This window comes from Microcaecilia unicolor, unplaced genomic scaffold (genome assembly GCF_901765095.1).
Source record: "Microcaecilia unicolor unplaced genomic scaffold, aMicUni1.1, whole genome shotgun sequence".
In the NCBI taxonomy this organism is placed as follows: domain Eukaryota; kingdom Metazoa; phylum Chordata; class Amphibia; order Gymnophiona; family Siphonopidae; genus Microcaecilia; species Microcaecilia unicolor.
Genome location: NW_021963063.1, coordinates 128,765 through 155,789, shown reverse-complemented (window position 1 = coordinate 155,789; position 27,025 = coordinate 128,765). Strand labels below are relative to the sequence as shown.

At 42.1% G+C, this 27,025-nt stretch overlaps 1 protein-coding gene across 1 annotated transcript; it reads right to left on the bottom strand.

Moving 5' to 3' along the window:
- Positions 1-1,146: 1,146 nt before the first annotated feature.
- On the bottom strand, positions 1,147-27,018 carry LOC115458868 (borealin-like). Its single transcript, XM_030188704.1, has 11 exons — positions 26,942-27,018; positions 19,606-19,721; positions 14,545-14,673; positions 13,653-13,693; positions 10,019-10,085; positions 8,620-8,699; positions 8,219-8,304; positions 7,677-7,760; positions 3,689-3,812; positions 2,470-2,565; positions 1,147-1,446 (listed from the first exon to the last, which is right to left on the bottom strand). The coding sequence occupies exons 2-11, from the start codon at positions 19,703-19,705 to the stop codon at positions 1,402-1,404; spliced, it is 852 nt and encodes a 283-aa protein (XP_030044564.1). The 5' UTR covers positions 19,706-19,721; positions 26,942-27,018; the 3' UTR covers positions 1,147-1,401.
- Positions 27,019-27,025: the final 7 nt, after the last annotated feature.

Below are 27,025 nucleotides of genomic sequence, written 5' to 3'. Positions count from 1 at the left end.
CGGCTCCGGCACAGACCCCGTATAAGTCTGCCCTCCCCCATCCTAGCCTCTCAACCACCAACCCCTCTTCCCCCCACCACCCAATTTCAGCTAAGCTTCTGTGGATCCATTCCTTCTGCACAGGATTCCTTTATGCCTGTCCCACGCATGTTTGAATTCCGTTACCGTTTTCATCTCCACCACCTCCAAGCGTTCACCACCATCTCCGTGAAGAAATACTTCCTGACATCTTTCCTGAGTCTGCCCCCCTTCAATCTCATTTCATGTCCTCTCGTTGAGATTGAAGGGGGGCAGACTCAGGAAAGATGTCAGGAAGTCATGAAGGACTAGGTGAGTATTACATGTTCTAAGAATTCAGCAGAGAGCTTTGGAACAGAACATGCTAACTACAGCCACTGTGACAAACATGATTGCGTTGACAAGCCTGCAATCACATCTAGTTCCACAGGATACGTTGCACAAGGAGCTGCTGGGATCTAATCTTCTTTTTGAAGAACTCCTACAGCTTAATTTTTCTTCAAGGACGGACAAAGTGGCCCTGCTATCCCAACCAGCCAGTGGGGTAGGGGCCCAACCATCTGAATCACTCCTCTCACTTTTGTAGCTTAGGCAGCAGTGGGGTCTATGTTTTAAGGTCCTGAAGCAATGTGCTCTTGCTGACATTCCTGCACATACTGACAGCAATTTGAGACATTATGGCCTGCCCTGGAAAATGTTACCGAGTCCATAATAAACTCTCTCAGTTAAAAATAAGTGCATTTTGGGAATGTGTCTGCTATGGTAAACAGTTTGTCACACAAATTAAATGCAATTTTAAAAATTCCTTTCTCCTATTTGGTGAGAGGGTACATGGAGGCAGAGAGAAAAAAAAAACCTGAACAGTATTCATTAGCTAGCTCAGGAAGAGAGACTGGATTCAGAAGCACTTAGCGGCACAGCAGCCCATGTGCTCAAACCAGCTGTTCAGATTATTTTAAACTCAGAAATCGTCCATTAGCACCTGTGTAGCTCTCACTGGAAAACAGGTTTTAGACACAGTGCATGTACTGAACAGCCCCAACATTCCAAGAGGATCTGCTAATATTCCCCTTCCCCTGCTATTTTTCAACTGAAGACAGTGTCCAATTTCACTATACTCGTGTATGATAAAACAAGGAAAATAAAAGTTTATTATAAATGTACAACATAAGACACCAACAAGTCCGTATAAAACTGTTTAACAATGAGAGGTACTGTACAAACTGCAGTGAAAGCACATATTTCACAAGATTTGTTTCCCGTCCCAGTCTTATGTACAAGGCACACCATTGTACAGATAATCATTAAACAATATTAACAATTAAAGTACATCTATTAAAGGCAGAATTAAAAGCTTCAGGTAAAATGTTGCCAGCCCGGGAATCAACTTTTGTTCTGTATTTTCTTGCATATTTTTGCAAGTCGATTCTTGAAAAGACAAAAACAAATTAAAAAAAAAAAAAAAGGAAAAAGTTAGACTTCTACAATGCAAGTAGGTTCATCTTAAAAAAGAATTATCCCGTATTAGAATGAATACAAAAGGGACTAAATTGGTCATACACCCTGCAGAAACAGATGCACCTCCTTATAGCATGGTCCATGCATCTCAACAGAACACACAGCAAACTGTAATGATCATTTATCATCAACTGAATTAACAGTGAAAAACACTTTCTAACCTGGCAAAAAAAAACAAGTCACAGCGATCATGAATGACCTGACAGAATGGATCTGACGCATTCTGGCACTATGTAGATTTTTGATATAACAAAAGAGAGGGAACGAAGTACAAACTAAAGTCCAAACAAAAAAAACAGCACCACGGGCCTTTAAAAATGGAACACAGTTCTTTAATGAATGAGCCTTGACAAAAAGACCCGACACGGGCCGTGTTTCGGTGACTAGCACCTGCGTCAGGGGTCACAGTGATGACGTGGAAAACTTGGGGAATAACTTGAATATATTCCTCTACAATATATTATTCCTTACCCCACGTTTGGATACAGAAAGTGAAAGTGCCTTGGTGCTTTGTAGCTTTTACTATATGAGACGTGGGGTAAGGAATAATATATTGTAGAGGAATATATTCGAGTTATTCCCCAAGTTTTCCACGTCATCACTGTGACCCCTGACGCAGGTGCTAGTCACCGAAACACGGCCCGTGTCGGGTCTTTTTGTCAAGGCTCATTCATTAAAGAACTGTGTTCCATTTTTAAAGGCCCGTGGTGCTGTTTTTTTTGTTTGGACTATGTAGATTTTTGAAATCACAGCAATGATATAATAGTTAGCTGACAGAGTAACAGTTACTGCTAGAGATGTAACATCTGTATATGCAAAGTAAGTATGCCTGATATCACTGTATCTAGAAATACATGCAACCTATGGGTCCTCCCAAAACACACATGCATTCCATTTTGCTATATTGATTAAAAAAAAAAAATAGGGACTTACTGATAACAGCTGAATACTTTGAAAGGTCTCATGATTCAGGTTACTAAGGTTACTAAGATCCTCTGTGTCCATTTCATTGGGCAATAATCGGATGTTCTGTACAAAAAAAAATGTTGATATTAATAAGCTATTGGTCCTAGTATCTTTCACTGCCTGCATATCGGACAATGATCGGAGATGCTAAATTTCATTCACTAGCTACCACTACAGTGAACCTAAATGGTGAAAGCCATGACGAAACTTTGTAGTATGTAAAAGAGATGTTCCTTTGATACAGTGCAATGTAAATCTGCAGGCTACATTAAGCACTGCCACGCTGGGAAAAGACCAAAGGTCCATCAAGCCCAGCACTCCGTCTCCGACAGCGGCCAATCCAGGCCCCAAGAACCTGGCAAAAACCCAAAATTTAATAACGATCAATGGACTTTTCCTTCAGGAATCTGTCCAGACCCAGGTTAGTATAGACACTAATATTGCCTGGCCTACAGAAGAAAATCTAGGAATGCAGACACACAGTTTATGTATAGTGTTTGTAGCTACAGTGGAACAGATGCTGGGCTGTAGGAAGCAGCAACATTTAATCCTGTTTTATAACAATGTGGTTGTTAACACAATGTCTTTTGCTTTCACACTATCATGTATTTCACCATCATGTAACCAAAACTTCTGCTAAAACAAATGTACATTCTTTTCTATTTCCAGTATCCACGATGAATTGTAAGCCACATTGAGCCTGCAAAAAGGTGGGATAATGTGGGATACAAATGTAATAATAATAACACTGGAGGACATCACGTGATGAATCAAAGTTCAAACAAATTTCTGCTGGAACTTTACTTCATGAGCTATAACCGAGTTAATATGACTTACTAAAAGCATTTTTAAAGCACACAGGCCTGTGGCAGCATGGGTACATCTTTTAGGCACGCGTTGGGCCATTTTATTTTTTACCGCAGCTCAGAAAAAGGCTATTTTTTAATAGGCCTGCACTAATATTAAAACTAGTGCACACCTATTTACGGCCTGAGCCCTTACTGTCACCCATTGACCTAGCGGTAAGGGCTCACACGCTACCCCACTCTCTGCGGTAGAAAAACAGAACATTATTTCTACTGCGGGATTCGGCATGCGCCAAACTCAGAATTGCATACAGGCCAACTGCATAGGTTCAAAACAAATTTGGATGGGGGGGGGGGGGGGGGGGGGAAGTCTCCTTTACCTTTCCATCTCCAACCGGCACATTGACAAAAACATTCTGAAAGTCTGTAAGAGGGCTTCCATTTGCTGAGCAGGAGTACACCTGTTCCTGGGGACCCGGTGTACGAAACGGTGTTTTGTAGAGCCTGCCAAAAATGGTCTTGCTTGTAATTAATGCCATCTGTGCACTCTTACACTACATTAATTAGGTTTTACAGCATGTTTTAGCTTTCAGGTTCGCACAAGATTCACTTATTACACTGCCTTCCTTATGTGGCCTATCACTTAAAGAGAGTAAGCCCTAAACAAAGTTTTAGTTTCAGTTAATTGTACATGACAGCAATCAAAACAAAAAAAAAAAAAAATCTTGTCATCTATTAATACTACTGTTTTTTCTTTTTTAATTTGGATTTATTTACCACCTTTTTGAAAGAATTCACTCAAGGAGGTGTACAGTAAAAATAAATCAAAGCAATAGACAATTACAGCAGTAAAAATATTCAAGCAAAACAAAGTATGGCATAGTATACTACTTACAATGTCAACACAATACGTAACAGAACATTTTAATAGACAGGATTGGGTATAAGCAAAGATGGAACATACAGATAAGAGGAGTTAGAAAATAAGGTGACTAATTTAAAGAAAGTTGCACATGAGGTCAGAGAGATGATTAAATGTTATCGCAGCTAGGGTAGGAGTGGATAAACATGTCCTGCTGCAGTATGTGCAGCCCGTGCCATTCCTTGTGTATGTGTGAGACTAACAAGTTAGTTACGTCTTCCATTAAATGCCTGGTTGAAAAGCGAAGCTTTCACCTGCTTCCTGAAGTAGAGATAGTCTTGGGTTAAGCGGAGCCTTTCAGGGAGTGCATTCCAGAGTGTGGGGGCTACTCCAGAAAAAACGCGCTTGTGGGTATCACTAATCTCTTTTGAAGAGGGTGTGGTTATGGATACCCCTTGGGAGGACCTTAGTGTCCTTGGAGGTATGTAGAGGGTCATCCTATTCTTCAAGTACTCTGGGCCATTTCCTTTAAGGGCCTTGACGATCAAACAGTGTTTTAAATTTAGCCCTGTATTGTACTGGTAGCCAGTGAAGTTTTTGCAAAAATGGTGTGATGTGGTCACATCGCTTGCAACTTTCTATGAGTCTTGCTGCTGCATTCTGAATCAATTGGGCCTAGTGCAGACCCTTTGTAGACTGCATTACGGTAATCCAGTCTTGATGTTATCATGGCATGCACAACTGGGATAAGAGTTTCCTTCTCAATGTAAGGAGAGGAGCAGCGTAGTTCTCGCAAACTGTAGAAGCAGCTCTTGAAGGCTGCTTGGATTTGAGGAATCAAGAGTAAGTGTTGAATCTCTGTATTCCAAGGTTCCTGACTTCTGATTTGAGGGGGAGTTTATGCTTCCCAAAAGAGATTTTGATGTCAGGTGTGTCCACTTTTGTTAGGGACCCAGACAAGCTCTGTTTTACTTGGGTTCAGGCAAAGTTTGTTGTGTTTAGCCCATTCTTGACTTGATGTTAGACAGGTAATCAGTTTATTCAGGGCTGTAAGTAAGTCAGGTTCAATGGGTATGAGTAGCTGCACATCAACCACGTATATGTAGAACAGAGAGTGTCCATTGACCGAATCAGCTTGGCTAGTGGCTTCAGGTAGATACTGAATAGGATGGGTGACAGTATTGATCCTTTGTGGTACCCCACAGGTCAGCACCCATGGTGGCGATGAGGTGCTGCCAAACATTACGGATTGTTGCCTGATTGATAGATAGGATGTAAACCAAGCAAGTACTGTTCAATTGATACCTGTCTCTGCCAGTCGTGCTACCATGATCCACAGTGTCAAAAGCTGCCGAGAAATCTAGCAGTACTAACACCGAGGTGAATCCCCTGTCTCAGTTTCTATGAAGATCACCTAGTAGGGATACAAAGACTGTTTCTGCTCCATAACTGTGTCTGAATCCAGACCGACACGGATCTCGCCAGTTTCTCTCTTCTAGTCAATCACTGAGTTGAACATAGACTGTTCTATAAATTTCCCTACAAATGGGATGTTGGATACTGGCTGGTAACCTTCAAGTTTCTTTTTCTCTAGCAAAGGGTGAACCATTGCCCTTTTTAATGTTGTTGGTAGTTGCCTATTAGAACAGGAGGAGTTCACGATTTTTGTGGCGCCTTCTATGAGGCCCATACTTGTCTGCTGCACTATCTTTGATGGGCAGGGATCAAGGGAGCAGGTAGTTGGTCGAAGGTCTCTTAGGATTTTGTCAAAACTCTCCTCTGTTATTAGGTTAAAAGTGTTCCATCTATCTCTGTCAGGAGGGGGTGAGTTTGTGCACTCCTGGTTAACTGATTGGAGGCTGGGTGGGATTGCCTGTGAATCCTGACTGAGACTTTTTGTTGGCAAAGTATGCAGCAAAATCATTGCAGTTCAGTTTTAACTGGGCAGGCTGGTTCTATTGTGGGAGTTACAGTAGGTTGTTTACTATACTGAACAGCTGCCTGGTTGATTTGGCATCCTGCGCAATGCATTGAGAGAACTATTGTTTTTTTGGTTGCTGTTAAGGCTTGGCGATACTTTATTATATAACATAGTAACATAACATAGTAGATGACGGCAGAAAAAGACCTGCATGGTCCATCTAGTCTGCCCAAGATAAACTCATATCTTGAATTTGTACCTGTCTTTTTCAGGGCACAGACCGCATAAGTCTGCCCAGCAGTATTTCCCGCCTCCCAACCACCAGTCCCGTCTCCCATCACCGGCTCTGGTACAGACCGTATAAGTCTGCCCTCCCCTATCCTAGCCTCCTAACCACCAACCCCTCTTCCCCCCACCTGCTCCGCCACCCAATTTCAGCTAAGCTTCTGAGGATCCATTCCTGCTGCACAGGATTCCTTTATGCATATCCCACGCATGTTTGAATTCAGTTACCGTTTTCATCACCACCACCTCCCGCGGGAGGGCATTCCTACCGTTTAGCCTGCCTTCATCTAGGCGAGATTTATGAATCTCCTTTCCAGTTTGTCCTTTATGTTTAAGGATCTGAAGTTCTGGAGTAGGGTATAAGATCTTTTTTAGTGGTACTGTTTTCTCTAAGGTCTTGGCTAAGTGTGTATTCCAGATGTCAACCTGTTCTGAAACTGTAATTGCCTTTTCATCCACATGTGGATAGTCCAAGGCCTCTAGGAAATTCTTAACCGTCAGCTTTTTTTTTTTTTTGTCTCTAATCTCCTTCCAAACTCTGGGAGCTGCCATTTGTTTCAGGCGGTCACTTAGGAAAATTTAATTAGAAAATGGTCTGACCATGATAGGGGTGTTTCAATACTGCCATCCCAGAATTTTGGGATGTCAACTCCCTTTGTAGAATACCAGGTCTAGTATGTGACCCTTTTCGTGGGTTGGAAAATTGATCACCTGTGTGAATCCTAGTGCTGTCATTGTGTCCAGAAAAGCAGCTGTAGTGGTATCTGCGGATTTGATGTGTAGATTGAAATCTCCCAAGATCACCATCCTAGGGTCACTCGAGTAACCAGGCCTAGGAGTTCTTGCACAGATAATGAGTTGTTATGAGGTGCTTAGTATATCATGAGTAGCCAGATTGGTTTCTCCTCTTCAAGCTGGATTAAAAGAGATTCTGATTCATTTAGATGGGGGATGGAGATTCTGCGCAGTTTGATTGTATCCTGAATCAAGACTGCTACCCCTCCACCCCGTGTTCCTGGTCTTGGTTAATGTTGGATATTGAAATGTGTCGGGCTTAGTTCAGCCAGTGGTAAACCCCCACTTTCATTTAGCCAGGTTTCACTTATTCCTCGGATGTCGAGATGTTATTACTTTACTATTCATTTACCCTTTTGGGAAATGGAAATCACTTTACATTTGTTATGCAGTTAATACAAATGTAAGTTGTTTATATACTTGTTGTACATTGCCTTCAATGAATTTCTTCAGAAAGGCTGTTAATAAATAAATGGGGGATTCCTGAAATTAAATGACTATTTACCTGGAGTTCATGTGCATTGACCCACTTGCTGACACATCTGCTACTCTGTTATTCAACGGGGTCACTAAGTTCCTTCGGCTTGATCTGTTTATAACAGAAAAAAAGAAAAGAAACTGAGTAACTTTTGCAAGTGTTATGATTAAATGCAGTCATGTCAACCCATTCTTTTGTATATTTTCACAAAATACACATCACAAGCTATTATGAAAATTCTAAAAATCCAAATGCTTTCTAATCTCAGAATGAACCTTCAGGTGCTCATTTTCAAAGCACATAAAGTTACTATGGAACTTTATAAGTCTAAGTGCTTTGAAAATGAGCCTCTTTACATAGTTTTAAATGTGCTAAAATTTTTTATTTTAGTCCAATAACAGGTATTAACAGAGAAAGATTCTTGGGTATGAAAAACTTCTTAGTTCCTAGCAGAAACCTATCATCTAAAGACATGGCACTGCTTTATAACAAGCTACCATCCCCTGACCGAGATCACAGGCAAACACCCGTTCTTCTATGCAAAAGCTTCAAAAAAACAGAATCGCTACCTTTTACTTCTGTTCATGGAGTTGGTGATGGAGCATGCTCTGTTCTTCCTGGTAGCAGCGGGGACTCTCTTTGCAGTTGGCTTGGTCTATTTAAACAATTAAGAAAACACGTTCATGGAAATCTGAATGTACTGTTGGCCCTGTGCAATTTAAAACTGCAAGACAACAGTGGGAACTTCGTTGAAAATGAATATTTGTCAGAGAAGACACCATGTTGTCAAAAAGTACTACAGGCAGCGATGTTCAAACCGATCAAGAAGTAAAGAAATTGAGAGGTGAATGTACACATCAAAAGAATTCCCAGGAGGCTCTTTAAAGTAGATGATCAGTATTTGTTTCTTTGCAGTATTTAGCACAGCTCACTGCACTTCCTACCTACCAAAGCTCCAGACGTGGTTTACCTTTGTTCTGGTTTTTTGAATTGTCTTTTCAGTTAAACAGACAACTTCTTGAACTGCTTCCATATTCTTTGTTTCTTTTGCTATAGGGAAGACAACAAATAAATGTTTAACAATAAAATGAAATGTCCAGGAAAAAACTAATAGCCATGTAGTTCTCCATTCAAAAGGAACCTGGGTGAACTGTGAATCATTCTTACTTCCAAAATTCTATTATGGTCTACTCTGACACAAGTTCTCTCTCTCTCATGTATTACAAAGTAATTAGGGCCGGGATAACAATTAGGCAAACTACATGATGACTTAGGGAACAGAGAGCTGCTGTAATCAAACCAAAACAATAGGTACTGACAGGCACACCAACTCAAAGCAGTTATTTCCCCTGGATTTTTGGAAAGAACCCAATTATGCATGTTTACAGGATTGGTCTGGGAGGAGTGGTGTTGATTGTTGAGTCTTGGAAGGTGAAGAGAAGAATTTCTTCTCTCAAATTAAACAAAGCTGCAATTGACTGCCAGTATAGCGAACCACTAACAAACACCCTGCAAATTTACCTCCCAATATACTACCTTGAATGATGAAAGGGGAACTTGGATTTTACTACAGCTGCACTTAAATTGCATATTTTACTATTCGGCCGAATACGAATAACAGGCATTGTGCTTTAACATAACAAATAATAAAACAAGCAACGTGAAATCAGAAACAAGTGTTTAATCAATAAGATTTAGCACAGTACAACCCCGGATTATTCGTATTCAAATTGAAATCACTATTTGGCCGAATATGAATAATGTATGTGGAGCTCAATCGACTCAAATACGAATATTCAGTATAGCCTAGTTTCAACGTCAACACAATCCCCAAAGACTTGCCCAGATTACCAAATATGCTGAGAACTGTAATACTGGGTTTAGTGAAGCAAGCTCCTGGTTCCTAGGAAGTGGTCAGAAACCAGCAATTCATCTGGAATAAGCTCGTAGAATCTAACAAGACAATCTAAGCACTAACTGGATTCAGACCAGGACCAGAAATGAGAAGCTCCAGGCAGCTATCAACTTTTAACAAATGCTGAAATCCAGTTTGGTGCTTAAAATGAAAACCGCTTAGATTTTATACATGATCCGTTTCACAAATATAAATCGGGTAAACAAAGGCCGAAATTTCACTGAAGCACTGGAGTGGAGGAGTGGCCTAGTGGTTAGGGTGGTGGACTTTGGTCCTGGGGAACTGAGGAACTGAGTTCAAATCCCACTTCAGGCACAGGCAGCTCCTTGTGACTCTGGGCAAGTCACTTAACCCTCCATTGCCCCATGTAAGCCGCATTGAGCCTGCCATGAGTGGGAAAGTGCGGGGTACAAACGTAATAAAATAAAATAAAAATAATAATATGCACACTGACCTTTCTTGACAGACTTGAAAGGTGTCTGAGAAACTTTTGTTATTATCTCTTCAACATCCAAATCAGCCTGAAATAAATCAGTCACAAAACCAGCAAATAAGATTACTAGAACATCACAAAAATGCCATCTTGTGAGCTTCCTGGGTTTCCTTTCCTTTTTGAATAGGCCTGTAGCTATCTAACCTCATCTATTGTTCACATATATGGGTTGCAAACTGAAAAGAAAACCCTGAAGTTTTATATTCAAGTTCAAAGCAAATCACAATTGAACTTATACAATACACAACAGACACCACAAAAAATAGGGGGGAAGGCCGACAGTCGCTCAAAAGAGCATGGTTCGGGATAAGGTATCTTTCAAAGATATCACCATAACAGGGAAGATAGAGTATCCTGATAGTGAGGTTGCAAAAGAGATTGTAGTAGATCGGGTATCTTTAAATAACAATAAAAATCAGACAAAAGATTGCCAATTAATACTGTCAAGTACTAAGCATGATGTACTTAGGAACAACAAACATAGTTTGAAATGTCTATATGCGAATGCCAGGAGCCTAAGAAATAAGATGGGGGAGTTAGAATATATTGCACTAAATGAAAATTAGATATAATAGGCATCTCTGAGACCTGGTGGAAGGAGGATAACCAGTGGGACACTGTCATACCGGGGTACAAATTATATCGTAGTGATAGGGTGAATCGGATTGGTGGAGGGGTAGCATTGTATATTAACGAGAGCCTTGAATCAAATAGATTGAAAATTCTGCAGGAAGCAAAACACTCCTTGGAATCACTGTGGATTGAAATTCCATGTGCAAAGGGGAAAAGGATAGTGATAGGAGTGTACTACCGTCCGCCTGGCCAGGACGAACAGACGGATGCGGAAATGTTAAAGGAAATCAGGGACGCAAACAAACTGGGCAACACAATAATAATGGGGGATTTCAATTACCCGCATATAGACTGGGGTAATGTAACATCTGTACACGCAAGGGACATAAGATTTCTTGATGAAATCAAGGACAGCTTCATGGAACAGCTAGTTCAGGAGCCGACAAGAGAAGGAAAAATACTAGACTTAGTCCTTAGTGGTGCTCATGATCTAGTGCAGGGGGTAACGATACGAGGGCCGCTTGATAACAGTGATCATAATATGATCGGTTTTGATATTGGCATTGAAGGAAGTGAAACTAGGAAATCAAGTACGCTAGCGTTTAACTATAGAAAGGGTGATTACGACAAAATGAGAAAAATGGTGAAAAAAAGACTGAAAGGAGCAGCTCGCAGAGTAAAAAACTTGCATCAGGCGTGGATGCTGTTTAAAAACACCATCCTGGAGGTTCAGGACAAATATATTCCACGTATTAGAAAAAAGGGAAAAAAGACTAAACGTCAGCCGGCGTGGCTAAACAGTAAGATAAAGGAAATCATTAGAGCCAAAAAAACAATCCTTCAGAAAGTGGAGAAGAGAACCAACTGAAAGTAACAGGATAGATCATAAGGAATGCCAAGCCAAATGCAAAGCGGAGATAAGGAGGGCAAAAAAGGACTTTGAGAAGAAATTAGCGTTGGAAGCAAAAATACATAGTAAAAACTTTTTTAGATACATTAAAAGCAGGAAACCGGCCAAAGAGTCGGTTGGGCCGCTGGACGAAAATGGTGTTAAAGGGGCGATCAAGGAGGACAAAGCCATAGCGGAGAAATTAAATGAATTCTTTGCTTCGGTCTTCACCGAGGAGGATTTGGGGGGGACACCGGTGCCGGAAAGAATATTTGAAGCGGGGGAGTCGGAGAAACTAAACAAATTCTCTGTAACCTTGGAGGATGTAATGGGTCAGTTCAGCAAGCTGAAGAGTAGTAAATCACCGGGACCTGATGGTATTCATCCCAGAGTATTAATAGAACTAAAAAATGAACTTGCGGAGCTACTGTTAGAAATATGCAATCTGTCCCTAAAATCGAGTGTAATACCGGAAGACTGGAGGGTAGCCAATGTTACTCCGATTTTTAAGAAAGGTTCCAGAGGAGATCCGGGAAATTATAGACCGGTGAGTCTGACGTCGGTGCCGGGCAAGATGGTGGAGGCTATTATTAAGAATAAAATTGCAGAGCATATACAAAAACATGGACTGATGAGACAAAGTCAGCACGGATTTAGTGAAGGGAAGTCTTGCCTCACCAATCTAATGCATTTTTTTGAGGGGGTAAGCAAACATGTGGACAATGGGGAGCCGGTTGATATTGTATATCTGGATTTTCAGAAGGCGTTTGACAAAGTGCCGCACGAAAGACTCCTGAAGAAATTGCAGAGTCATGGAATCGGAGGTAGGGTATTATTATGGATTAAGAACTGGTTGAAAGATAGGAAGCAGAGAGTAGGATTGCGTGGCCAGTATTCTCAGTGGAGGAGGGTAGTTAGTGGGGTCCCGCAGGGGTCTGTGCTGGGTCCGTTGCTTTTTAATGTATTTATAAATGACCTAGAGATGGGAATAACTAGTGAGGTAATTAAATTCGCCGATGACACAAAATTATTCAGGGTCGTCAAGTCGCAGGAGGAATGTGAACGATTACAGGAGGACCTTGCGAGACTGGGAGAATGGGCGTGCAAGTGGCAGATGAAGTTCAATGTTGACAAGTGCAAAGTGATGCATGTGGGTAAGAGGAACCCGAATTATAGCTACGTCTTGCAAGGTTCCGCGTTAGGAGTTACGGATCAAGAAAGGGATCTGGGTGTCGTCGTCGATGATACGCTGAAACCTTCTGCTCAGTGTGCTGCTGCGGCTAGGAAAGCGAATAGAATGTTGGGTGTTATTAAGAAGGGTATGGAGTCCAGGTGTGCGGATGTTATAATGCCGTTGTATCGCTCCATGGTGCGACCGCACCTGGAGTATTGTGTTCAGTACTGGTCTCCGTATCTCAAAAAAGATATAGTAGAATTGGAAAAGGTACAGCGAAGGGCGACGAAAATGATAGTGGGGATGGGACGACTTTCCTATGAAGAGAGGCTGAGAAGGCTAGGGCTTTTCAGCTTGGAGAAGAGACGGCTGAGGGGAGATATGATAGAAGTGTATAAATAATGAGTGGAATGGATCGGGTGGATGTGAAGCGACTGTTCACGCTATCCAAAAATACTAGGACTAGAGGGCATGAGTTGAAGCTACAGTGTGGTAAATTTAAAACGAATCGGAGAAAATTTTTCTTCACCCAACGTGTAATTAGACTCTGGAATTCATTGCCGGAGAACGTGGTACGGGCGGTTAGCTTGACGGAGTTTAAAAAGGGGTTAGATAGATTCCTAAAGGACAAGTCCATAGACCGCTATTAAATGGACTGGAAAAATTCCTCATTTTTAGGTATAACTTGTCTGGAATGTTTTTACGTTTGGGGAGCGTGCCAGGTGCCCTTGACCTGGATTGGCCACTGTCGGTGACAGGATGCTGGGCTAGATGGACCTTTGGTCTTTCCCAGTATGGCACTACTTATGTACTTATGTACTTATGTAGACTGAACAAAATTACTTTAGCATATTATACAGATCAGGGCCCTCTTTCACCTATCGATTATCTTAAAGAAATACTATATCTTCACAAGTCATATAGGTATGAGGAAATACATTCAGCATATGCCATCTTACCTCTGCCGCCTCTGCCAAGGCCTTCTTACATCCTCCCTTAGCTGGAAAAGTACAAGAGCATTATTCAAGAGCAGCACAACAAGAACTATGTTACTACTGTATAAATATAACCTTAGAAAGATATTAGAACTTTTTTTTTTTTTATTTAATTCTGTACTTAGAAAGGACATAGAAGTTGATGGTTTACAGACAAAGGCTATAGTGCTTTCATATCGCACACACTCTCCCTTCAAGGTTAAGCACAGCAGCCAGAAGACTGCCATTATATGTCAGGGTGCTGTACGATCATTCCATTTCATGGGCTCACTGTTTTAACATGATCTATGGATCTGTACTTGACCTAAGACAGATTCAGAAACAAACTTATCTGACACTTAGGGGCTCATTTTCAGGGCACTTCCCCCCCCCCCCCCCCCCCGATATTCAAAAGCATTTAATCAGCCAAGATCAGCACCTCATAACTGACTATCCGCCAATTTTCAGCCCCACTTTAGCAGCTACATTTGGCCATGTGAATACTTGGGATACCTTTGGTCGATTTGACATAACCGGCGTAGTCTTATGTTCAAACTGGACAAAAATAAACCCGATATTCAATGCCGGTCACCGGAAACCGCCCGGCATTGAATATCTGGGGTTAGCACTGACTGCTCTCGCAGTCTGAATATCAGCCCCTTAGACATTACAAAGTCATGTGGAAGTGTATTTTCAAAGCACGTAGACTTACAAAGTTACATGTAGGGCTATTTTCAAAGCACTTAGACTTACAAAGTTCCATAGTAACCTAAGGAACTTTTTAAGTCTAAGTGCTTTGAAAATATGCCTCTTAGTGACTATAAAGAAATGGTTAACACTTTACACAGACAAAAGAAAAAAAAATGTTGTATCATACCCAAGTACTCCAGCCAGTTCATCTCCCTCAGCGACACTGGAAGCTTGATAATTTCCAAATTATAGAGAGCATCTATTTCTTTTAGCATTCTTGAACCAGCTGTTTTCATCTGTTCGACTATAGTTTTGACTGGAAGAAAAAGATAGGTTTAGGCTTAAGCAGATATGTTCTCAATGTTTAGTACTGAGTTGAAAATTGCTGAACAGGATTATTCTATTTAAAGATGTATATTCCACAAGCTCTGCCTAAAACAGTTTACAGGATAACAATCAAACCTACATAAGTATTGCCATACTGGGAAAGACCAAAGGTCCATCAAGTCCAGCATCCTGTTTCCAACAGTGGCCAATCCAGGTCAAAAATACCTTGCAATATCCCAAAAGTACAAAACATTTTATACTGCTTATCCCAGAAATAGTGGATTTTCCCCAAGTCCATTTAATAATGGTCTATGGACTTTTCCTTTAGGAAGCTGTCCAAACCTTTTTTAAACTCCGCTAAGCTAACCGCCTTTACCACCTTCTCTGGCAACAAATTCCAGAGTTTAATTACACGTTGAGTGAAGAAACATTTTCTCCAATTCGTTTTAAATTTACTACATTGTAGCTTCATTGCATGCCCCCTAGTCCTAGTATTTTTGGAAAGTGTAAACAGACGCTTCACATCTACCTGTTCAACTCCACTCATTATTTTATAGACCTCTATCATATCTCCCCTCAGCCGCCTTCTCTCCAAGCTGAAGAGCCCTAGCCTTTCCTCATAGGGAAGTCGTCCCACCCCCTTTATCATTTTCGTCGCCCTTCTCCGCACCTTTTCTAATTCCACTATATCTTTTTTGAGATGCGGCGACCAGAATTGAACACAATATTCAAGGTGCGGTCACACCATGGAGCGATACAAAAGCATTATAACATCCTCATTTTTCTTTCCAATTCCTTTCCTAATAATACCTAACATTCTATTTGCTTTCTTAGCCGCAGCAGTACACTGAGCCAAAGGTTTCAACGTATCATCAACGACGACACCTAGATCCCCTTTCTTGGTCTGTGACTCCTAACGTGAAACCTTGCATGACGAAACTATAATTCGGGTTCCTCTTTCCCACACGCATCACTTTGCACTTGCTCACATTAAACGTCATCTGCCAATTAGACGCCCAGTCTCGTAAGGTCCTCTTGTAAATTTTTCACAATCCTGAAGTTGCATCATTTTCCACTTTGAAAATACAGAACCAGAAAGCTGAAGATTTATCTGGCCCTACAAGGGTATCTGTAAACCATGTTCTGGTAACGATACAACAGATATGCACACATTAATATGTACTGTATATGGTAATTCAATTAATATAAACTGTGCTGTGCGCAGTGAACAACAATATTAAGATAAGCAGCCCTGTCAGCTTGAAAAAGGATGCCATCAGGTCCAGCGCCAGGGTCCCCCATCTCTGCAAAATCACGTGGAAAGCTGTTTCCAACATCACTCATTCCACTGGGTCTAAGGAGTTCCTGCCGAGATAGTCCGCTTGGACATTCAAGCAAGCGGCAATGTGAGCTGCTGAAAGCACGGGCACATACTTCTCTGCCCACTGAAATCAAGACGAGACATGCACTTTGTGTGCCTCCTTGCTCGTTCATGTAGACTACCATTGTTAAATTATCCAAAAGGACCCGTACCAGGTTTCCTTTCAGAGTGGACTGAAAGACTCAAACAGCCAGGGCCCACAGGGCTTCCACTGCAGACCAAAGTACCTGTGCATGGAGATGAAGACAATGAGCTCTCCACCCCCACAGATTGGCATCCATCACCACCAACATCCATTGTAGCATCGACAACTTGGCTCCAAGGAAAAAGTTGTTTTGACTGCAGCCATCACATCATGCTGGCCTTCAGCTGACGGGTCCAAAACAAACAAAGTGTAATCCTGAGATATCGGGGACCAGAAGGATAAGAGCAACTGCTGAAGAGGTCACATGTGAGCTCCGGCCCAGGGAGCAACACTGAGAGTTGCCACCATAGACCCCAGAGTTGAACATAATCCCAAGTGCAAGGGTTCTGGATCTGAAGCAAGCAATGAATCTATTCTTGAATCTTGAGTCTCCTGAGATTTGGAAAGAAAACCTTGCCTTGTAAAGTGTTGAACGGGCCCCTAAATACGCCGGACTCCTAGATGGCTGCAACTGACTTTTGTGAAGGTTGATTACCCAACCTAGCGACTGAAGAAGAACCATAACTCGAGAGGCTTTCCTGGAAAGAAGAGATCATCTGCCTCAGAGAAGGTATCAGCAGCTGGCTGAACCCAGCTTAAACAGGCTCTGGCTGCGTAGCAACTGCAGATGGACACTTGAAGAAACAAATTGGAAATTTCAAATGTAAGTTTTAATGCAGACTCCAATTTCCTGTCCTGAACATCCTTAAGCACTATATCTCCCTCAACCGGGAGGGTTGTCTTTTTGGCCACAGCTGCCACTAAGGCATCAACCTTCGGCAATTTCTCCAAATCATCTGGGTAGATAAGGTGGACAGAGCCATGGCATGCTTGTACCCCAAGGCTTGCATCTGGAGAATCCCACTGCGCAGAAATTAACTCATGCATAGCCTCATGAACCAGAAAAGACCTAGGAGGCTTTTTTGTACTAGCCATCATGGGATTAAGGATTGCTGCGGGCTGAGGACAGGAAATGTTAAAGACCTCCAAAGTTTTAGTGATAAAGGCAGGAAGCTCTTCCCTATAGAACATCCAGCTCATCTATAGGCAACTCCCCTTCCCTAAGAGCTTCTGGTAGAAAAGAATTGTACAGACACCACCGACAGACTCCCCCCTTCTGAGACAGGAGGGGACTGGGGACAGAAAGAGTACATGTCAGGAACAGATTCCACACGCATCCTCTTTGAAGCAGAAGCTGCCTGAGACAATGAAAACTGCTTCTTACACTCAGCTACAGGGAAAGCCCTCTTCATTAAATAGGCCTGATGCATCAGAAGGGCAAATTCAGGAGTAAAGGGTACCTGACCCACTGCCTCTAAAGAATTCAGGGTGGAAGCCTTGGATCCCCTGTAGAAACAGATGCTGACGCGTGAGAAGCAGTCAGTAAGAGAGATGGACCAGTGGGACTCCAAGATGGCTGCTGCTGCAGAAGCTGACGAGGACTGAGCAAGCGCCGCGTAGGAACCAGAAGCGCCCGCCATTACCCCCAAAGCCATACAAGGAAAACAACTGTGCAGAAAACCTTGGCCACTAAAAATAACTCTTCCCCGCAGGAGCCGAAAAGTACCACTGCAGCCGCAAGCATGGGAAGTGAAAGAGAGCTACAGTAGTCACAGAGCAGACACTAATTAAAGATTTAAAGCAGTACTCGCCGTGGGCTGGTAAGAACAATGCTGATAATTTTTCTGTGAAGGGAAAAGCTGAGCAGTGCTGGATTTTAGTGTTTCCCAACCCCCCTCTAATGTTTAGCCACCCTCAGCAGATAAACTCATTGAGAACTTATGGTTGGATCTGCTTTTTTTTTTTTTTTTGCTAATGAGGAAGAAGCCTGTGGCGGAGGGGGGGGGGGGGGCAAGGAGGGACCTAGCACCACCAAGTGTACCCCAAAAAGGCACCATAATCACCCCTGGGCTCAACTGAACCAAAAACAGAACAGGATCCCAAATCCTCAGAAGACACCAGAAGCTGGGGAGGGACCTAGCACCACCAAGTGTACGCCAAAAAGGCACCATAATCACCCCTGGGCTCAACTGAACCAAAAACAGAACATGATCCAAAATCCTCAGAAGAGACCAGAAGCTGTTGGGAGACCATCCACCACCTGCTGGAGATAGAGTAAGACTAACTGACCAGAATGCAAACCGTCCTATATGACAGAGTTTTTTTTTTTGTTACATTTGTACCCCGCACTTTCCCACTCATGGCAGGCTCAATGCGGCAGGCAATGGAGGGTTAAGTGACTTGCCCAGAGTCACAAGGAGCTGCCTGTGCCGGGAATTGAACTCAGTTCCTCAGGACCAAAGTCCACCACCCTAACCACTAGGCCACTCCTCCTCCATCTCCACCTGCTGGCAGATGGTCATAATCCATCAGTTTCTGGATTCATCTGCTCTGATGACGAGCAAATACTGTTGATGTTTATAAACTAATTTGGGTTAAAATTGTTCACAAAAACCATCCATAACAAATACAGGCAGTCTCATGCTAGACAGGAATTGAGATATGCAAGGTCAGTACGTTTTAAAATTTCGTAAGCGTTTTAGAACGGAATCTGCAATCATAGGGCCTGTTCTAAAACACAGAAGTGGATGTAGACAACAGTGACGGGTTGAAAGCCAGCACCATAAACCGAGTATGCCATCACTTACTTGTTTACCTTTGCAACTTTAGAAACATAACTGTATCATCCTGACGCTGTCACAGAGACTGTTTTCCTTGCTAATTTGGTATTAAGTGTGTGTGTGTGAGGGGGAGGGGAGACCACTCTGCCCTGCAATGGCAAAAAGAAGCAAGTGCCTCATTAAAGGTAGATGCCTGATTCTTTTTGCCATTGCAGGGCAACACTGGGAAGTGAAGGAGGCAACCTCCCCTAATCATTCCAGTGGAATTCTGCTCATTAGCAGCTGTTTACAAAATCCTACACATGCTTGGAAGCAGCTGTAACTCCTGAGGTCGATCTTTTAGGACACTGACATTTAGGGCCCTGTTTAAAACCGCAGTAGCATTTTTATCACGCACTCAACGCTAGTCGCCCTTTAACACGTGCTAATCATTAGTGCGTGCTAAAAACGCTAAATGCGCCCTTAGCGTTGCTTAGTAAACAGAGCCCTTAGTCTTGCCCAAAACATGCCCAGAGTACATCCCCTTGCCACTTGCGTGCACGTGGGTTCGATATGGGCATATCCTGGCTTTGTAAAATGGGGCTGAGACATTTATGCAAGGCTCAAGTATGAAAAGGGCTCAGTAAATAGCTGGGGCTGAAAAAGAAACCAAAATTCTAAAGATTAACAATTTTCTTGACAACTTTAGCTTAGTCTCAAATTAAACAGAGACTAAGATAAACTTAGTCCCGTTACCTTGACTGTCAAAATCCTTCAAGAAAGCAGCCAGCTTTTCATTTTTCACCTTGGCATTTTTGCGTCCTCCATTAGCATTTTTCTTCTTTGCTGGTGCCATGGTGCAAATATAATTGCTAAAACACAATAAAAATAAATCAAAGGCAATAAGAACATCAAATTTCACCAGAAAGGAGTTATCACTATTTCTTCATGAGAATCCAGTTAGGATAAATTCTTTATGCCTGCAGCTTCTCTCTTTATGCCACTGACATTTAAACTTGGTGCAAAGCATGAAGGTGCTTGACAACAGACATAATGTCTTCCCTATCCTCTTTCAGTATCGGTATCACTTGGCAGGAGGCAAGGAAAAGACTATCATAAATTACGTAGGTTGAGGGAATGATTGACAATTGGGAAATAAGCAATTTTTAGCTTCAACAGTTTCAAAGTAAGAATGATAAAAGCCCAAGAGGCAACATAAACAATTAGGACAGTAGTTCCCAATCCTGTCCCCGGGTTTTCAGGATATCCACAATTAATATTCATGAGAGAGATTCGCTCAAAGAAGTGAAGAGGAAAATAAGGCACAAGCAGAAGAAAAAAATGGAGAAAAGCTAGGAATGGAATTGGTAGACAAAGATGTTCAGAATAGCTGTGTGGAAAGTGATGGGGATAAAGTGAACGTGCTAAATACTTCTCTTTGGTGTTCACAGAAGAAAATCCTGGAGGATAGCGGTCAGCTGCCAGGGCTATATCTGCAAATGGAGTGGATTCTGTGTCGTTCATGGAAGAATCAAACATATAAATGGCGAGTGACAGACTCACTCGCAAATGCGCAGTAGAGACTCCCCTCTCTGTCCCGCCCCCGCGTCAATATGTGATGACGGGGGCGGGACAGAAAGGGAAACTGCGCAAAACCGCCGAGGTTGCTACCGCTCCCCCCGCCTGAGGTTGCCGCTACCACTCCCCCCACCCGGTGTCACCGCCACCAGCCCTCCACCCGGCCCAGGCCCTCTCTCCCTGAACTTACATTCATTCGCCGGAACGCAGCATGCGCATCAGCTGAGCTGCCGTCCGCCTTCCTTCCCTGCCTGTGTCCCGCCCTCGCTGACGTTACGTCACACGAGGGCGGGACACAGGCAGAGAAGGAAGGCCGACGGCAGCTCAGCTGATGTGCGTGCTGCGTTCCGGCGAATGGATGTAAGTTCAGTAGCGGAGAGAGAGGGCCTGGGACGGGTGGAGGGCTGGCGGCGGCTCCGGGGGGGGGGGGGGGGGGGGGGGGAAACAGTAGCGGCGACCTCGCGGGGGGGGGGGGGGGGGGGGGAAGCATCGTCAACCTCCGAAACCCAATACCAGCCCGTTTTAACGGGCTCAACAGCTAGTACGTTTATAAATGACTGGAAAATCTGAAAGTGTACAAAGCTCCCAGGATACTGAGGGAACTCACAGAAATTCTGGGTGAACCTATTAAGGATTCATTTAATAGATCTTCAGAGACAGAAGAAGTTCCACAGGATTGGCAACGAACGGATGTGGTCCCTCTTCATATAAACGGCGACAGGGAAGAAGTGAGAAACTACAGGCCAGTAAGCCTCACGTTGGTAGTAGGAAAAATAACAGAGTCGCTGCTGAAGGTTGCGGGACGCAAGTCAACATGGCTTTTCCAAAGGAGAATCCTGCCAAACAAATCTGATCAATTTCTTTGACTGCGTGATCAAAGAACAGGATAAAGGACATGCACTAGATGTAATCTACTTGGATTTCAGCAAAGCCCTTTGATACAGTTCCTCACAGAAGACTCCTGAATAAGCTGAGAGTGTCAGCTGAGAGGGTTGAACTTAGGACCCAAAGTGGTGAAGTGAACTGGAAACTGGTTGACCAACAGGCTGCAAAATAGGATGGTGATAAATGGAATCTGTTCAGAGGAAAGGAAGGTGAGTAGTACTAGAGAGAAACAGGATGCTGGGCTTCATGGACCTTTGCTCTGTCCCAGAATGGCAATACTTATGTACCCCTGAGCCAAACAGTGGCCAATCCAGGTCACAAGATCCCAAAAAAGTACTGGGGCTGATTTCAGACTGGATGGAACACACAAAAGAAAGGTCCAAATCTCCCGTAAAATCAAAACAAACCACAAAAAATGGCGGAAGATAAACCAAAACAGACCAGAAAAACAAGGGAGTAAGAGCACCAGAAAAGTCCCTTTCTGGTCTGTTTTGGTTTATCTTCTGCCATTTTTTGTGGTTTGTTCAGACTGGATGGATCATACATGCACCTGCTCCACTACATGCAAATCTCTCTCAGGAATATCCTGAAAACCTGACTAGCTGGGGGTTCCCCCCAGACAGCTTTGGGAACCACTGGATTAGGGTTAGAGTATGTAAAAACTAAACATTAATCGTGTCATTCAGACCAACTACAGAACTCCTTAAAAAAAAAAAAAAAAAGGCCCTGCATTTCATATACCACCAGCTGTTAGCTGGTGGTTAAACTCATGAAGATGAACTCCATTTCCACTCAGATATTTATTTTGTCGCTTAAAAACTATTGTATGTGTGCTTGAAGCAAAACACAGAAAATGAGAAATGAAGTTGAATGTCTTATCACCAATAATATATCAAATTTTAATCTTTTGACAGCAACATATGAAAAGAACAGTTTGGAATTAAAGATGATCTTATAACGTATCTCATTTCATGCAAAAATTGACACTCTCGTTTTCAGGCGACAATTTGTTATCGGAGGAGATAGAGAATCTATCATATAACTGCTAACTTTGCAAGGTTCTATAATGATTTTTATGTTACCTATCACCACATATATGGATAGGATAAGAAAAGATCAGGGCCCATGATATTAAATCACCTATGAAAGTGTGTGTGCGTGTTACAAATCAAAATGTTTGTCACACCAGATCCTAGCCCTTGGTTCTAACTGAGCTGAAGAGTTAAAAGGAGCAGAAGGAAACCACAGGATCAAGAAAACATGATTAATCTATATACATGATTCACTTTACTGTCACACCCTGTTTTTTTACATTTTATGAAAAACAGCAGGTAATCAAGGGTGATGGAAATAAACGCTAAATTCAGGAAACTTCCACAGCACACCAATATGGACAATAACAAACTGCTGTTACTTTATTCATGTACATCTAACATTTAGACTGAGTTTCACTACAGTTTTTTGTAAAATGTATATGTTACAATTTGACTTTGTTATTAAATGCCTGAGTTGCTGCATGCTTACAACTATCAATTGCACAAAAGAACCATACTACTGGTGTGGAAACCATAACTGAACTTCACACTAAATCAATGTGGGGGCAACTTAAGAGGTAGTATTGCAAGATTACTGCACTTACAGGGTCTAGAACACCTCTCCCCTCCCTCCTGTTTCATCCTTGTCCTGAGCTTGGTGAAATTCTGTTACAACTTGTGCCTCCAGTCTATGCCAGGCATTTGATTCTTAGAAGGCTTGAAATTAATATAGCACCTACCATATCATATCACCATAACATAGCACCTACCATATCATATTACAACCCTTCTGAATACGATTCCCTTATGTGGCTATACCACATGAACATTATCTTACCACAACTTCACTATGTATTTGTTTACACCAGAGTCTGCAATCGCCTCTCCAGTACTATGTAAGCCACATTGAGCCTGCAAATAGGTGGGAAAATGTGGAATACAAATGTAACAAATAAATAAAAAGCTGGATGCAAGAAAAGCAGCCATTGTGGTAAAGGAGAAGTAGAAGAGCAACTTTTACTGACAGAAGTGTCAGTGCAAAATGACCACTGTACACCATGAATGGAGAAACAGAAGATCCTCAAGCATCAACCAATGCAACTAGAGGCCAAGAAAAAGGCAGATATTGTACCAATTGTCAGCATTTGGTTGTCTGGACAGGTGCTGTCTGAACTGTAACATTATGGTGCACAGACTTTTAAGGTGGTCATATAATGGTGATGGTGGGGAGTTGGTAAGATAGTAAAGTTTGTTAATGGAATGTGATTTTATTGCGAGGACGTTTAATTCCGAGAGGGAAGTTAATTTTGCAAATCACCTCCAAATTTGGTGCAAGTACGCCAGGGGTTCTCAACCCAGTCAGGTTTTCAGAATATCCACAATATATTTATTTATTTAGATTTGCTCACACCTTTTTCAGTAGTAGCTCAAGGTGAGTTACATTCAGGTACTCTGGATATTTCTCTGTCCCAGGAGGGCTCACAATCTAAGTTTGTACCTGAGGCAACGGAGGGTTAAGTGACTTGCCCAAGATCACAAGGAGCAGCAGAGGGATTTGAACCGACCACCTCTGGACTGCAAGATCGGTGCTCTAACCACTAGGCCACTCCTCCACTCCACAATGAACATGCACGAGATAAATGGAGGAAGTGCATGCAGATTTCTCATGCATATTCATTGTGGATATCCTGAAAACCTGGGTTGACAACCCCTGGACTGATCGAAAAAGACGGTTCTAGGTTGCCAACTGGCTCCAGATTCACCTAACAGGATTGATCCAGTCCTGGTTTTATCCCATTGCATGCAGGGAATTTATGGGCTTGCATTTCTCCATTTGCATTCTCTAAGAAAGCAAGACCACAAACTCTTGCATGCAATGCGGTGAACCCAGAACACTGGATCAAAGACAAAAAAGACTGGCTGGCTGGCTTCACATCGGGCTCTGCAACTTTCACTTAGAAGACCCAAACTCAAACACGTGAAACAATTCTTCCCGAGGGAAACATTAAAGAAACTTCAGACCGCTCAAAACACTGCAGCAAGGCTTATCTTTGGAAATACGCGATTTGAAAGCGCGAAACCCCTCCACCAAGAACTGCACTGGCTCCCAATCAAAGAACGCATTGCTTTCAAAATCTGCACTCTGGTTCACAAAATTATCTACAGTGAAGCCCCGGGATACATGACAGACTTAATCGACCTACTAACTAGAAACACATCCGAATCAACACGGATGTACCTAATCTGCACTACCCAAGCTGCAAAGGACTCAAATACAACTAACTTAGGTCCAGTTTTTCCTACATAAGCATACAACTGTGGAACGCATTATCAAAAGCCTTGAAAACTACGAACGACCACCTAAACTTCCGGAAATCACTAAAAACCAACTTGTTTAAAAAGGCATACCCTACCGATCCAACATAAATGCCTGATCTTTGCAACACAACAAAACTAAAGAACGTAATGGACATAACACAACTCTTCCGTTGTACGATTCCCTAATGTGGCTGTGCCACATGAACTTTATCTTACCACAATATCACTTTGTATTTACATAGTAAAATAGTAGATGACGACAGAAAAAGACCTGCACGGTCCATCCAGTCTGCCCAACAAGATACTACTATTACTATTTAGCATTTCTATAACGCTACAAAGCGTACGCAGCGCTGCACAAACATAGAAGAAAGACAGTCTCTGCTCAAAGAGCTTACAATCATATGTGCTACTTTTTGTGTATACCTTACCTTGATTTGTATCTGCCATTTTAAGGGCACAGACAACAGAAGTCTGCCCAGCCTCCCAACCACCAGCCCCGCCTCCCACCACAGGCTCTGCCAGTGTTGCCAGGGCTGCGGGTTTCTCGCCCAATTGGGCTCCTTTCTGCGAGCCGCTGTGGCTTTTTCACGCTGCGTGCGGGTTGCAGGATTTTGGGTGGCTTTTTAAAGCCCCGCCCACTTTTTTGACAATTGCGGTTCCCCCCCCCCGCGGCCAGTAGAAGCCCCATGGAGGTGGGCTTAATGATGTCATTTGTATGCAAACGGCCTCATTAATATTTATTAATGCCATTCATATGCAAAGCGACAATATTTCCTAATGTCATTTGTAAGCAAACGGCCTCATTAATATTTATTAATGCCATTCATATGCAAAGCGACAATATTTATTAATGTCATTTGTATGCAAACGGCCTCATTAATACTTATTAATGCCATTCATATGCAAATCGACAATATTTATTAATGTCATTTGTATGCAAACGGCCTCATTAATATTTATTAATGCCATTCATATGCAAAGCGACAATATTTCCTAATGTCATTTGTAAGCAAACGGCCTCATTAATATTTATTAATGCCATTCATATGCAAAGCGACAATATTTATTAATGTCATTTGTATGCAAACGGCCTCATTAATACTTATTAATGCCATTCATATGCAAATCGACAATATTTATTAATGTCATTTGTATGCAAACGGCCTCATTAATATTTATTAATGCCATTCCTATGCAAATTGACTCACTATTTATTAATGTCATTTGTATGCAAACGGCCTCATTAATATTTATTAATGCCATTCCTATGCAAATTGACTCACTATTTATTAATGTCATTTGTAAGCAAACGGCCTCATTAATATTTATTAATGCTATTCATATGCAAATCGGCAATATTTATTAATGTCATTTGTATGCAAACGGCCTCATTAATATTTATTAATGCCATTCCTATGCAAATTGACTCAATATTTATTAATGTCATTTGTAAGCAAACGGCCTCATTAATATTTATTAATGCCATTCATATGCAAATTGACTCACTATTTATTAATGTCATTTGTAAGCAAACGGCCTCATTAATATTTATTAATGCCATTCATATGCAAATTGACTCACTATTTATTAATGTCATTTGTAAGCAAACGGCCTCATTAATATTTATTAATGCCATTCATATGCAAATCGACAATATTTATTAATGTCATTTGTATGCGAACGGACTCATTAATATTTATTAATGCCATTCATATGCAAATTGACAATATTTGTCATTTGTATGCAAACGGCCTCATTAATGCCATTCATATGCAAATCGACAATATTTATTGTCATTTGTATGCAAACGGCCTCATTAATATTTATTAATTCCATTCATATGGATATTGACTCAATATTTATTAATGTCATTTGTATGCAAACGGCCTCATTAATATTTATTAATCCATTCATATGCAAATTGGCTCAATATTTATTAATGATGTCATTCACACGCAAATCGACTTTGTGCGGGCTTTGGGCGTGATCTGTCCATTCCTTCTGAGCAGGATTCCTGCAAAGGCCTCTCTGGTTCTACGTAAGCCACATTGAGCCTGCAAAGAGGTGGGAAAATGTGGGATAGAAATGCAACAAGTAAATAAAATACAATCAACCCTGTCAAGGGAAACTGGCCTGTGGACATTAGGCCTCCTGAAGGCCCGCAGGAGACTCTTGAGATGACACAATACAAAGAGCCTCCCCCACAGCACAATGACAAAGTACCTGAAATTGGGCCCCCGGAGCTCTTGAACAACCCCCCCTCCCCCTCTCACCTCGCTTTAACGCCGGCAAATCCCGCAGCACTAGTAACCGCCCGCCCGCCGCAACAAACTTCAAACTCAAAGCAGCTCCGCTGT